General features: G+C 42.9%; 1 protein-coding gene across 7 annotated transcripts in view; it reads left to right on the top strand.

The window, feature by feature from the left end:
* CNOT1 (CCR4-NOT transcription complex subunit 1) overlaps nucleotides 1-12,920 on the top strand; it is a 112,637-nt gene that overhangs the window by 52,776 nt on the left and 46,941 nt on the right. For all 7 annotated transcript variants that reach the window (XM_033218632.1, XM_033218630.1, XM_033218631.1 and 4 more), the window contains exons 14-16: nucleotides 1,821-1,940; nucleotides 3,592-3,714; nucleotides 3,953-4,104. In XM_033218632.1, coding sequence (XP_033074523.1) covers nucleotides 1,821-1,940; nucleotides 3,592-3,714; nucleotides 3,953-4,104 — 395 coding nt within the window. The remainder of the gene's footprint in view (nucleotides 1-1,820; nucleotides 1,941-3,591; nucleotides 3,715-3,952; nucleotides 4,105-12,920) is intronic.

The following is a 12,920-nucleotide window of genomic DNA, read 5'->3' as shown; positions in this document are numbered from 1 at the left end:
ATGGAGGCAGAAGGTACTGATGTTATATTTTCATGGGAAATGAAAGAAGATCACAGATCAATTTAATTAGCATTCTTTTCTAATTTGTCTAAGACCAACATTTACATTTTATTTCAGTTTGTGCTGAAATGCCTTTCAAGCCCCTGTGCTTTTCACCTCTAATTTTGTAGAATGGGTTTGGCAAGTAAGTATTCTTTTGTCCACTGATTTGTTTCCCTCCTCCACTTTTTTTTTTTTTTTTTTTTTGAGAGAGGATCTTGCCCCGTGACTTAGACTGGAGTGCAGTGGTGCAACCATGTCTCACTGCAGCCTCAACCTCCTGGGCTCAGTCAGTCATCCTGCCTCAGCCATCCCAAGTAGATGGGACCACAGGCACATGCCACCATACCCAGTTAATTTTTTGAATTTTTGTAGAGACAGAGTTTCAAGTTTCCTAAGCTAACATCCTACATTATATATATATATATTTTTTTTTTTTTTGAGACGGAGTCTGGCTCTGCCGCCCAGGCTGGAGTGCAGTGGCCGGATCTCAGCTCACTGCAAGCTCCGCCTCCCGGGTTCACGCCATTCTCCTGCCTCAGCCTCTCGAGTAGCTGGGACTACAGGCGCCCGCCACCTCGCCCGGCTAATTTTTTTGTATTTTTTAGTGGAGACGGGGTTTCACCGTGTTAGCCAGGATGGTCTCGATCTCCTGACCTCGTGATCTGCCCGTCTCGGCCTCCCAAAGTGCTGGGATTACAGGCTTGAGCCACCGCGCCCGGCCGGGCATCCTACATTATATGATACATGTAGAAAAAAAAATTTTTCTTTGCCTTCATCTCAGATGTCCTGTTTAGTTACTTTTTATCCTTTACCCATTCTTGTAATAGTTTATATTATATACAAGTGCTTTTTACAAATTAATGAAATAAGGCTCTTTATTGTAAGTGAAAAATGATAGCCTTAGTTCTAGGTCATTCAGTTAGTATCTCCTCCTTTCCTAGAGACTCAATTAACATTGTAGACTTAACAGTTTACAAAATGCATGATAAACATTTAACCAAGCATTTGCAGTCCAGATGGTCTTCATTCCCTTCTCACCAAAGCTGTGAGGTAGAAAGGGCTGGTAAACAAGCTGCATCTCCTCACTTGTGATTGAATACTTGTTCTAGCAGACCATCTGCCACTCTAGGACAATTAAATGGGATATTACTTGGACATAGCAATAGTACTGATCTTGCTGTTGCTTCTATGATAAATACTCACTGAGTTCCAGCTATTTGCATCATTCATGGTTGTTTGTGAAAACCAGTCTACCTGCCAGTAAAAAAAAGAAATGGAATAAAAAAAATCAAAGATGCTTGTTTGTGGAAATAAGATTTAGAATGCGTGTACAGGTGCCATTCTCAGAAGTAGTGATACATCCAACACTATAGTGTGCAACAGGAGAAATAGTTACCTCAAAATGTTTTGTTTTCATTCATATACCAGTGATTTGCATTTTAAGTAATTATATAAACTTTATGTAACCTCATGTTCACATAATCTGGTTCACATTTTGTTTTTGAAAATGATAGGCGGACTTAATATAAGACAGATAAGTTTGATTAATGACTGTATGACCCAAGTTTAGGAACAGGCTTTATTTGGAATATGTAGAGGTAACTTGGCTTTCCCATAAAGAACGTCATGGTAATTGCATAGTTTGAGGCCTGAACTTAATGTCAGCACAGGTATACCTGATTTTTATACAAGTTCTAGTAAAATTAACTGGGCATTTGTAATAATATCTATTACAGTGTTTAGCAGTGTATCTATTTAATCTTTCTTCCCCTTCTTAGGGACAGTCTCCCTCAATTCGCCAACTTATCATGCATGCAATGGCAGAATGGTACATGAGAGGGGAGCAGTATGATCAGGCCAAATTGTCTCGAATACTTGACGTGGCCCAGGACTTGAAGGTGAGTTCAGCAGGACAGAGTGACACCAATTTATTTACTAATGAGAAATAAAGGCCAGGCGTGGTGGCTCAATCCTGTAATACCAGCACTTTGGAAGGCCGAGGTGGACGGATCTACGAGGTCAGGAGTTTGAGACCAGCCTGACCAAAACATGGTGAAACATCATCTCTACTAAAAACAGAAAAATTAGGCCGGGCGCGGTGGCTCAAACCTGTAATCCCAGCACTTTGGGAGGCCGAGACGGGCGGATCACGAGGTCAGGAGATCGAGACCATCCTGGCTAACACGGTGAAACCCCGTCTCTACTAAAAAATACAAAAAACTAGCCGGGCGAGGTGGCGGCGCCTGTAGTCCCAGCTACTCGAGAGGCTGAGGCAGGAGAATGGCGTAAACCTGGGAGGTGGAGCTTGCAGTGAGCCAAGATCTGGCCACTGCACTCCAGCCTGGGCCAAAGAACGAGACTCCGCCTCAAAAAACAAACAAACAAACAAACAAACAAACAAACAAACAAAAAACAGAAAAAGCAGCTGGGCGTGGTGGCGCATGCCTATAATCCCAGCTACTCCGGAGGCTGAGGCAGGAGAATCGCTTGAACCTAGGAGGTGTAGGCTGTGGTGAGCCAAGATCGCGCCACTGCACTCCAGCCTGGGTGACAGAGCAAGATTCCATCTCAAAAAAAAGAAGAAAAAAAGTAAATGTTTATGTAACAAAGATGCTGTAGGATTCACATGTAACTAGCTCCTAGAATGAGATGAGATTTAGAGGTTTCTTGAAAAGGATAGGAAGGAGAGCGACTTTAGGTAGATAAAAGTGTTTTTGATTGATCTTCCATGTATTGTAAAGCTGTTTTATAGTGAAAAATTAGCTTTTCTCATAAGTTATGTTAGATGCAGTTTTTGGAGAAACTAGGCATGTTTTTTCCCTTAAGCAACTTTCTGAGAATCAACAGGATCTTTTGATGAATTACTCTGTCTTTTTTTTTCTTTTTGAGATGGAAACTTACTCTGTCGCCCAGGCTGGAGTGCCGTGGTGCCTCTTGGCTCACTGCAACCTCTGCCTCCTGGGTTCAAGTAATTCTCCTGCCTCAGCCTCCCGAGTAGCTGGGACTACAGGCGCCTGCCACCATGCCTGGCTAATTTTTGTATTTTTAGTAGAGACAGGGTTTCACCACGTTGGCCAGGCTGGTCTTGAACCCCTGACCTCAGGTGATCCACCCGCCTTGGCCTCCCAAAGTGCTGGGATTATAGTCGTGAGCCACCATGCACAGCCTAGACTCTATATTATTAATCACTAGGTGCATTAATGTACTGGTGATGTAGTTGTGCTTAAGCCTGTGTTTAGATTTTGAAAAATGGGTAGGGATAATTATTCATGCTCTGAGTCTTATTCTGCTCTAGGTATAGTTATTTTAAAAAGTACGGTAAAGTTTGTTTGGAAGGTAGTGTCATGTATTCACCTTTAAAATGTGATCATTATTTTAGAAAATAATGACTAATGTTACCACCGAATTGTGCTAAGCTGTTTAAATTGTGACCAAGGAAGTATTAGCAGTGTGTTTTATTTGAACTTTGTGGAAAGCAAGAAACAATGTGGGAGAGAGATAGTTTCTTAATTGCTCTACTTTCATTTTCTAATATGCTTTGTCCTTTAGGCCTTGTCAATGCTGCTAAATGGTACTCCATTTGCCTTTGTTATTGACCTTGCTGCACTTGCTTCACGTCGTGAATACCTCAAACTTGATAAGTGGCTCACAGATAAAATTCGAGAGCATGGGGTAAGCAGGATTTGTTCATTTATTTTTGCTCTTAAATTTTGGTGGCTAAAATGGCTAAAGTACAAGTTTCAAAATTTGTGCAGCAGTAATAAACTAAAAGTAGAAAAATGTAAAAGAAACAACTTTTTAAAGTAGCAATGCAGATGTTATATATTTTGGATTTTAGTTATAGTGCTTGGTAGTTATCTTTAATCCAAAAACATTTAAGATCAATTTTAAATACTTTTCTCTTCCTCAGGAGCCTTTTATCCAGGCATGTATGACTTTTTTAAAGAGACGGTGTCCTTCTATTTTGGGTGGACTTGCCCCAGAAAAAGACCAGCCCAAAAGTGCTCAACTTCCTCCAGAAACTCTGGCGACAATGTTGGCCTGTCTCCAAGCTTGTGCGGGGTAAGAAGTACATGGATGAATATGATTCTCTTTGAATTGATTATATGAATAATTGTAGATTTGTGGAAGAAGAGGTTCAGTGAAAGTTACAGCAGTTTAAGATGGTCCAATGGTTTTTAAGTCCAAAGTCCTATACTATTTATGATACATACTAAATCCATTTGAGTTAAGGTTTTGTATCTGGTGTGAGATAGAGGTCCAAATTCATCTTTTGCATGTGAATATCCAGTTGTTTCAGCAGCATTTGTTGAGACCACTACTTTCCCTTTGGAGTTATCAAAGCAGTTGCCCGTAGTGCATGGGTTTGTTTGTGGTCTCTCTTTTAAGCGGCAAGGTCTTGCTGTTGACTAGGCTGGAGTACAGTGGTGCAATCATAGCTCACTGCAACCTCAAACTCCTGTATTAAGTGATCCTCCCACCTCAGCCTCCCAAGTACCTGGGACCACAGGCATGTGCCGCCCCTCAGCTGGTTAAATCTTCTGAAAGAATTTTTGGTTTTTTTTTGTTTTTGTTTTTTAATAGAGATGAGGTCTCAGTATGTTGCCCAAGCTGATCTCAAACTCCTGGGCTCAAGTGATCCTCCTGCCTCAGCCTCCCAAAGTGCTGGGATTACAGGTGCGAGTCATCACACCTGGGCTATTTTTGGTTTCTTAATTCTGTTGATCTGTGTCTCTTAGGCCGGTTCCACAGTCTTGATCACAATAGATTTTCAGTAAGTTTTGAAATTGGGGATTATGAATTTCCCAGCTTTGTTCTTTTTTAAGATTGTTGCAGCTCTTCTGGGTTCCTTGAATTTTCCTAGAAATTTTAAGATCAGCTAGTCAAGGCTGGGTGTGGTGGCTCACGCCTGTAATCCCAACACTTTGGGAGGCCGAGGTGGGTGAATCACGAGGTCAGGAGATCAAGACTATCCTGGCTAACACAGTGAAACCCCGTCTTTACTAAAAATACAAAAAAATTAGCCATGCGTGGTTGCAAGCGCCTGTTGTCCCAGCTACTGGGGAGACTGAGGCAGGAGAATGGCGTGAACCCGGGAGGCGGAGCTTGCAGTGAGCCGAGATCCCACCACTGCACTCCAGCCTGGGCGACAGAGTAAGACTCCGTGTCAAAAAAAAAAAAAAAAAAGATCAGCTAGTCAATTTTTGCAAAAAATTTGCGAAACAGCCTACTGGGAATGTCGAGAGGATTATGTTGAATGTTTAGCTGATCTTGGTGAGTACTGCCATCTTAATAACGTCTTTTTAATAATGTCTTTTTAATCCATGAATCTGGGATGTTTTTCTACTTATTTAGGTCTTCAATTGTTTTTTTTTTTTTTTTGAGATGGAGTTTCACTCTTGTCGCCCAGGCTGGAGTGCATTGGTGCGATTTCAGCTCACTGCAACCTCCGCCTCCCGGGTTCAAGTGATTCTCCTGCCTCAGCCTGCTGAGTAGCTGGGATTACAAGTGTGCACCACCACATGCATCTAGTTGTTGTATTTTTAGTAGAGACAGGGTTTCGCCATGTTGGCCAGGCTGGTCTTAAACTCCTGACCTCAGGTGATCTGCTGCCTCAGCCTCCCAAAGTGCTGGGATTACATGTGTGAGACACCACACCCAGCCTCTTTAATTTTTTTCATTGATATTTTTTTCATTTTCAGTGTACATCTTGCACTGAGTTTGTTAAATTTATTAAGTATTTATTTAACTTAATTTTTTTTTTTTTTTGAGAGTGAGTCTTGCTCTGTCGCCCAGGCTGGAGTGCAGTGGTGCGATCTTGGCTCACTACAACTTCTGCCTCGCAGGATTAAGTGATTCTCCTGCCTCAGCCTCCCAAATAGCTTGGACTACAGGGATACACCAACCCTCCCAACTAATTTTTGTATTTTTAGTAGAGGTCAGGTTTCACCATGTTGGCTAGGCTGGTCTCGAACTCCTGACCTCTAGTGATCTGCCCGCCTCGGCCTCCCAAAGGGCTGAGATTACAGGCGTGAGCCACCACGCCTAGCGTTAACTTAATTTTTTTGTGTGTGTATGTCCCCCAGGCTGGAGTACAGTGGCATGATCATGGCTCACTGCAGCCTCCACCTCCCCCCCTCAAACTTCAGAGTAGCTGGCATTACAGGTATGCACCACCATGCCCAGCTGATTTTTTATTTTTTGTAGAGACAGGATTTCACTGTCTTGCCCAGGCTAGTGTTGAACTCCTGGGCTCAAGGCATCCTACCACTTTGGCCTCCAAAAGTGCTTCAATTGATTATAGGCATGACCTTCTGCACCTGGCCTATTTTTGTAGATCTATCTGTTACTGAAAGTGGAGTATAGAAGTATTCAAATTTTTTTTTTTTCCTTTCCTTTGAGATGGAGTTTTGCTCTTGTTGCCCAGGCTGGAGTGCAGTGGCGCAATCTCGGCTCACTGCAACCTCCACCTCCTGGGTTCAAGCAATTCTTCTGCCTCAGCCTCCTGAGTAGCTGGGATCCCAGGCATGCGCCACCAAGCCCAGCTAATTTTGTATATTTAGTAGGGATGGGGTTTTTCCATATTGGTCAGGCAGGTCTCGAACTCCTGACCTCAGGTGATCCGCCCACCTTGGCGTCCCAAAGTGCTGGGATTACAGGTGTGAGCCACCATGACCGGCCCAATTTTTTTAAAAAAAAATTTTTTTTTTTTTTTTTTTGAGACAGAGTCTGGCTCTGTCCCCCAGGCTGGAGTGCAGTGGTGTGATCTTGGTTCACAGCAACCTCGGCCTCCTAGGTTCAAGTGATTTTTGTGGCTCAGCCTCCTGAGTAGGTGGGATTACAGGTGTTCACCACCACACCCAGATGATCTTTAAATTTTTAGTAGAGATGGGATTTCACCACATTGGCCTGGCTGGTCTCAAACTCCTGACCTCAAGTGATCCACTTGCCTCAGCTTCCCAAAGTGCTGGGATTACAGGCGTGAGCCACTGTGCCCGACCTCCTGTTATTTTTTTGACCGTCTTTTTCTCCTTTCAGTTTTGTCAATTTTTCCTTCATGTGTTTGGGGCTTTGTTTTTAAGTATATGTTTTTGCAATTGTTACATACTTCTTTATTTTATTATTTTTGAGATGGAGTCTTGTGTCTCGCTCTGTCGCCCTGGCTGGGGTGTGGTGGCACTGACTTGTCTCGCTGCAACCTCCTCCTCCTACGTTTCATTGATTCTCCTGCCTCAGCCTCCGGAGTAGCTGGGACTACAGGTGTGCGCCACCATGCCCAGCTAATTTTTTTTTTGTACTTTACTTAGTAGAGATGGAGTTTCACCATGTTTCCCAGGGTGGCCTTGAACTCCTGACCTCAGGTGATCTACCTGCCTTGGCCTCCCAAAGTGGTGGGATTACGGTCATGAGCCACCATGCCTGACCTTAATGGTTACATATTTCTGATGGATTGACCCTTATTGTAAAATGTCTTTGTCTATTAACAGTTTTTTTCTTAAACGTTTGTTTTGTGTGATACTAGTATAACCATTATAGTTATCTATAGTGGTTTGCTTGGTACATCTTCGTTTTGTTTTTGTTTTTTTTCCTCAAGCTATATGTGTCTTAATCTGAAGCAGGTCTTTTTTAGAGAAGGTATGGTTGGAGTGTGTTTGTGAATTTGTGTGTGTGTTTACTACATTCTGCCTGTCTTGCATTTAATATATTTATTGACAATGTAGGGCTCTTTTGCTGTTAATCTTTCTATCTCTTGTCACCTTTGTTCCTGTGTTCTATTATTGCCTGTCTTACTGTTAAAGAAATATTTTGTAGTGTACCATCTTAACTCCTTTGTTTCTTTGACATTATTTTTTGTTTTGTTTCTTAGTGGCTGCCTTGGGTATTAAAACTAACATTTCAACTTATTCCAATCTTTTAGTTTCAGTAGGATCCAAAAATTTCCTTTAGTATGGCTTCGTCCCCTTCACCTTGATTTTTGCCATTATTGTCATACAAATTATACCTTTTTATACATTATATGGTCACCAAAAGGTTTATAATTCTTGCTTCATGCAGTTAGTTTTTTGAGGCAGGGTTTCATTCTGTTGCCCACGCAGGACACGGTCACAGCTCAGTGCAGCTTCAGCCCTCCAGACTCAAAGCAATCCTCCCAGGTAGCTGGGACCACAAACATGTGCCACCACACCGGATAAATTTTTTTATTTTTTGTAAAGTTGAGGTCTCAGTGTGTTGCCCAGTCTGGTCTCGAACCTCTGGGCTCAAACTGATCTCCCGTTTTAGGCTTCCCAAATTGTTTGGATTATAGCAATGACCCACTGCACCCAGCCCGGTTGTTCTTTAATTAGAAGATTCATACTGTCCTTCGTATTTACCTGTGTATCTTTGCCAGTATTTTTTCATATGGATTCAGGTCAGTGTTCAGTGTCTTTTCATTTCAGCCAGGATTCTTGAATTTTTCTTGTTTCAGCAGGACTGCTAGCAATGAATTACCTCTTTTTGTTATCTAGGGAATATCCTAATTCCTCCTGTATCTTTGGGGATAGCTTTGCCAGATGAAGGATTCCTGGTTGGCATTCCTTTTCTTTGAATATTTTGAATATGCTCCCCCACTGCTTTCTGTCCTCCGTGGTTTCTGATGAGACATCAGCTGTTAATTTATTGAGTATTGTATGTGATGAGTTGCTTCTGTCTTGCTGCTGGTAAGATACTCTCCTTGTCTTTTTTCTTTCATCAGCTTGATTATGTTGTTGTAGGTGTGAATCTCTTTGAGTTTATTCTACTTAGAATTTATTGAATTTCTTGGATGTCTAGATTAATGTTTTTTATAAAACTTATGGAGTTTTCAGTCATTATTTCTACAAATCTTTCTGTACCTTTTTCTTTTCTCCTTGAGGCACACTCAGTGGTGTTCCACATGTCTCTTGAGTTCTCAGCCCCTCCCACTCTGTTTTTTGTTTTTTTGTTTTTTTTTGTTTTTTTCATTTTCTCAGGCTGGATAATTTTAATTGATCCATCTTCAAATGAACTCTTTTGTCTGCTTGAATGTAGGGTGGGACACGTGGTTAGGGGAACTTTATTACAGTTACTGTACTTTTTCTGTTTGGTACGTTGTAGAGTGTAGTGTTTGATGGGAAAAAACGAATTTCTGTTTGGTTCTTGGCTTTTTTTTTTTTTTTTTTTTTTTGCTAATTTCTATGGACATGGTTTTTGAGATAATATTCTTATGCTTTCCTTCAATTCTTTTGATATACTTTCCTTTAAATGTGTTCTGTAGTGGCTGGGTGTTGTGGCTTCAGCCTGTAATCCCAGCAGCCCTTTGGGAGGCCGAGGTGGGTGGATCACCTGAGATCAGGAGTTTAAGACCATTCTGACCAACATGACAAAACCCCGTATTCACTAAAAATGCAAAAATTAGCCAGGTGTAGTGACAGGCAACTGTAGTCCCAGCTATTTGCGAGGCTGAGGCAGGAGAATTGCTTGAACCCAAGAGGCGGAGGTTGCAGTGAGCCAAGTTTGTGCCACTGCACTGCAGCCTGGGCAACAGAGTAAGACTGTGTCTCAGAAATAAATAAAATAAAATAAATAAAATGCAAATGTGTTCTCTGAACCTATTTAAGGTAACCGATTTGAATTCCTTGTCTGGTAAGGCCAACAGCTGTGCTTCCTCAAGGATCATTTCTGCTGATAGCTTTCCAGCCCTTTGTGTGGGACACCTTTTGTTTCTTTACAGGTCTTGTAATTTTTTTGTTGAAAACAGACAACTTTAAATAATATGGCATTTCCTGAAATCAGATCTTCCCTCTTCAGCAGAGCGTATTGTTTGTTATTGCCCTTTTTCTGTTTAGTGACTTTCCTAAACTAATTCTCTTCTTTATAATGGTTGGCTACTGAAGTTCCTGCTTGGTTAGCCTTATTGTCAGCTAAGATTGACAGAGATTTTCTTTTTTTTTTTTTTTTTTTTTTTTGAGGCAGAGTCTCGCTCTGTCGCCCAGACTGGAGTGCAGTGGCGCAATCTCGGCTCACTGCAAGCTCTGCCTCCCGGGTTCACGCCATTCTCCTGCCTCAGCCTCCCGAGTAGCTGGGACTACAGGCGCCCGCCACCTCGCCCGGCTAGTTTTTTGTATTTTTAGTAGAGACGGGGTTTCACCATGTTAGCCAGGATGGTCTCGATCTCCTGACCTCGTGATCCGCCCGTCTCGGCCTCCCAAAGTGCTGGGATTACAGGCTTGAGCCACCGCGCCCGGCCCAGAGATTTTCTTAAACCTAATCTTGGGAATCAATAATTAGTTTTTGCTCTGGGAGAGTCTTAGATGTTCTTTGGGGCTGACTTTCAGCACTAAGCCAGGCAGTTCACAGCCACCTTAGTCTTTACTTCCAAAGTGTTTTTTCTTCTCTCTCTCTTTTTTCTAATTGAGACAGAGTCTCACTCTGTTGGCCAGGATGGAGAGCAGTGGCACGATCTCGGCTCACTACAACCTCCACCTCCCGGGTTCAAGCGATTCTCCTGCCTCAGCCTCCCGAGTAGCTAGGATTACAGGTGCACGCCACCATGCCTGGCTAATTTTTGTATTTTTAGTAGAGTCAGAGTTTCACCGTGTTGGCCAGGATGGTCTTGATCTCTTGACCTCGTGATCTGCCTGCCTTGGCCTCCTAAAGGGCTGGGATTACAGGCTTGAGTCACCGCACCCGGCCCAAAGTTTTTTTACAAATTTTTCTTTTTTTCGGGATGAAGTTTCACTCTTGTTGCCCAGGCTGGAGGGCAGTGGCACAATCTTGGCTCACTGCAACCTCCGCCTCCTGGGTTCAAGCTGTTCTCCTGCCTCAGCCTCCCAAGTAGCTAGGATTGCAGGCATGCACCATTACACCCAGCTAATTTTGTATTTCTTCTAGTAGAGGCGGTTTCTTATGTTGATCAGGCTGGTTTCGAACTCCCAACCTCAGATGGTTCGCCCACCTCCCAAAGTGGTGGGATTACAGGTGTGAACCACTGTGCCCGGCCTTCTTTACAGATTTTTAGTTAGCCTGTGGTTTGCTCCAACTGTGATAGTCTTCCATCTTGGACAGGCAGTCAGTTTCAGACAATTACTTTCAAATGTTTTTTGCAAACACTTCATACAGAAAAGATTTTTGTTTGGGTCAGTTTTTAGATCAAATAAATCCAACCTTGTCATAGTGTTCTCACACAGACTCCCTATACAGGTGAAATCATGACAGTTGACTGAGAAGGAGGCTTTGATGTTTTAACCTTGTTTTGACTCACTTCTCAGGCTTCTGCTTTTCATTGTGATTGAGAACTGTCAGCTTCTAAGCTTGCTGTGTAGCTGGAGATGGGAATAATAGGGTAAATTAGTATGCTAGAAAGCTTGGTAGTCTCTTGAATAAATGTTTCCTACTTGTTTATAAGCCTTTGGTTAATTTCCAAAGTTCTGAAAAAGTTGATTCAGACACTTTTCTAGTTGCTTTTGTGAAGGAGAGGAAATCAGCCCATACCCTATCGTTTTGCCTTATGAGAATGTATTTTTTTTTTCTTTTTTTTGAGACGATGTCTTGCTCTGTTGCCTCTGATTAGCTGGGATTACAGGCAAATGCCACCATGCATGCCGGTTTTTTTTTAATGGAGCTTCACCATGTTGCCCAGGATGGTCGCAAACTCCTGAGCTGAGGCACTCCTCCTGCCTTGGCTTCCCAAAGTGCTGGGATTACAGGTATGAGCCACCACGCCCGGCCAGCATTATTTCTTTTTGTTGTTGTTTGAATATTCTCGGTCTGTTACCCAGACTAGAGTGTAATGATATGATCATGGCTCACTCACGGGCTCAAACAATCCTCTATGCATCCTAAAGTCCTGGGATTATTGGCATAAGCCACCTATGCTCAGCCTTTTTTTTTTTTCCCCTTGAGGTCTTACTGTGTTGCTGAACAGCCTGAAGTTCAACAGGCATAATCATAGCTCAGTGCAACCTTGAAATCCTGGCTTAGTCTTCCTGCCTGAGCCTTGTGAATAGGTGGTCCTATAGACACATGCCACCATGCTTGGCCTGATGGTCTTTTTGTCATAATTAGAGAGAAACGTGCCTCTAACACCTAGTATTGTAGAAACCAATGATACTAGGCTGGGTGCAGTGGCTCACACCTGTAATCCCAGCACTTTGGGAGGCCGAGGATGGGTCACCTGAGGTTGGGAGCTCAAGACCAGCCTGATCAACATGGAGAAACCCCGTCTCTACTAAAAATTAGGCGGGCGTGGTGGCGCGTGCCTGAAATCCCAGCTACTCGGGAGGCTGAGGCAGGAGAATCGCTTCAATCGGCAGAGGCAGAGGTTGGGGTGAGCCAAGATCTTGCCATTGCACTCCTGCCTGGGCAACAAGAGTGAAACTCTGTCTCAAAAATAAAATAATAAAAATCCAATGATACTGGCTACAAACATTCCACAGTGCACAAGACTGCCTTGTACAAGAAATAATTATTCATGGCGGGGCGCAGTGGCTCAAGCCTGTAATCCCAGCACTTTGGGAGGCCGAGACGGGCGGATCACAATGTCAGGAGATCGAGACCATCCTGGCTAACACGGTGAAACCCCGTCTCTACTAAAAAATACAAAAAACTAGCCGGGCAAGGTGGCGGGCGCCTGTAGTCCCAGCTACCTCGGGAGGCTGAGGCAGGAGAATGGCGTAAACCCGGGAGGCGGAGCTTGCAGTGAGCTGAGATCTGGCCACTGCACTCCAGCTTGGGCGACAGAGCCAGACTCCGTCTCAAAAAAAAAAAAAAAAAAAAAAAAAAAATATATATATATATATATATACATATATATATAATCATTCCAAAGCACTCTGCTCTATAAGCTCTAAATGTTCTGCAGTTTCAAGTTCTAAAGTATA

This window comes from Trachypithecus francoisi, unplaced genomic scaffold, assembly GCF_009764315.1.
Source record: "Trachypithecus francoisi isolate TF-2019V2 unplaced genomic scaffold, Tfra_2.0 Lachesis_group10, whole genome shotgun sequence".
Classification (NCBI taxonomy): domain Eukaryota; kingdom Metazoa; phylum Chordata; class Mammalia; order Primates; family Cercopithecidae; genus Trachypithecus; species Trachypithecus francoisi.
The sequence above is the reverse complement of the archived record's forward strand: the minus strand, read 5'-3'. Positions and strand labels throughout refer to the sequence as shown.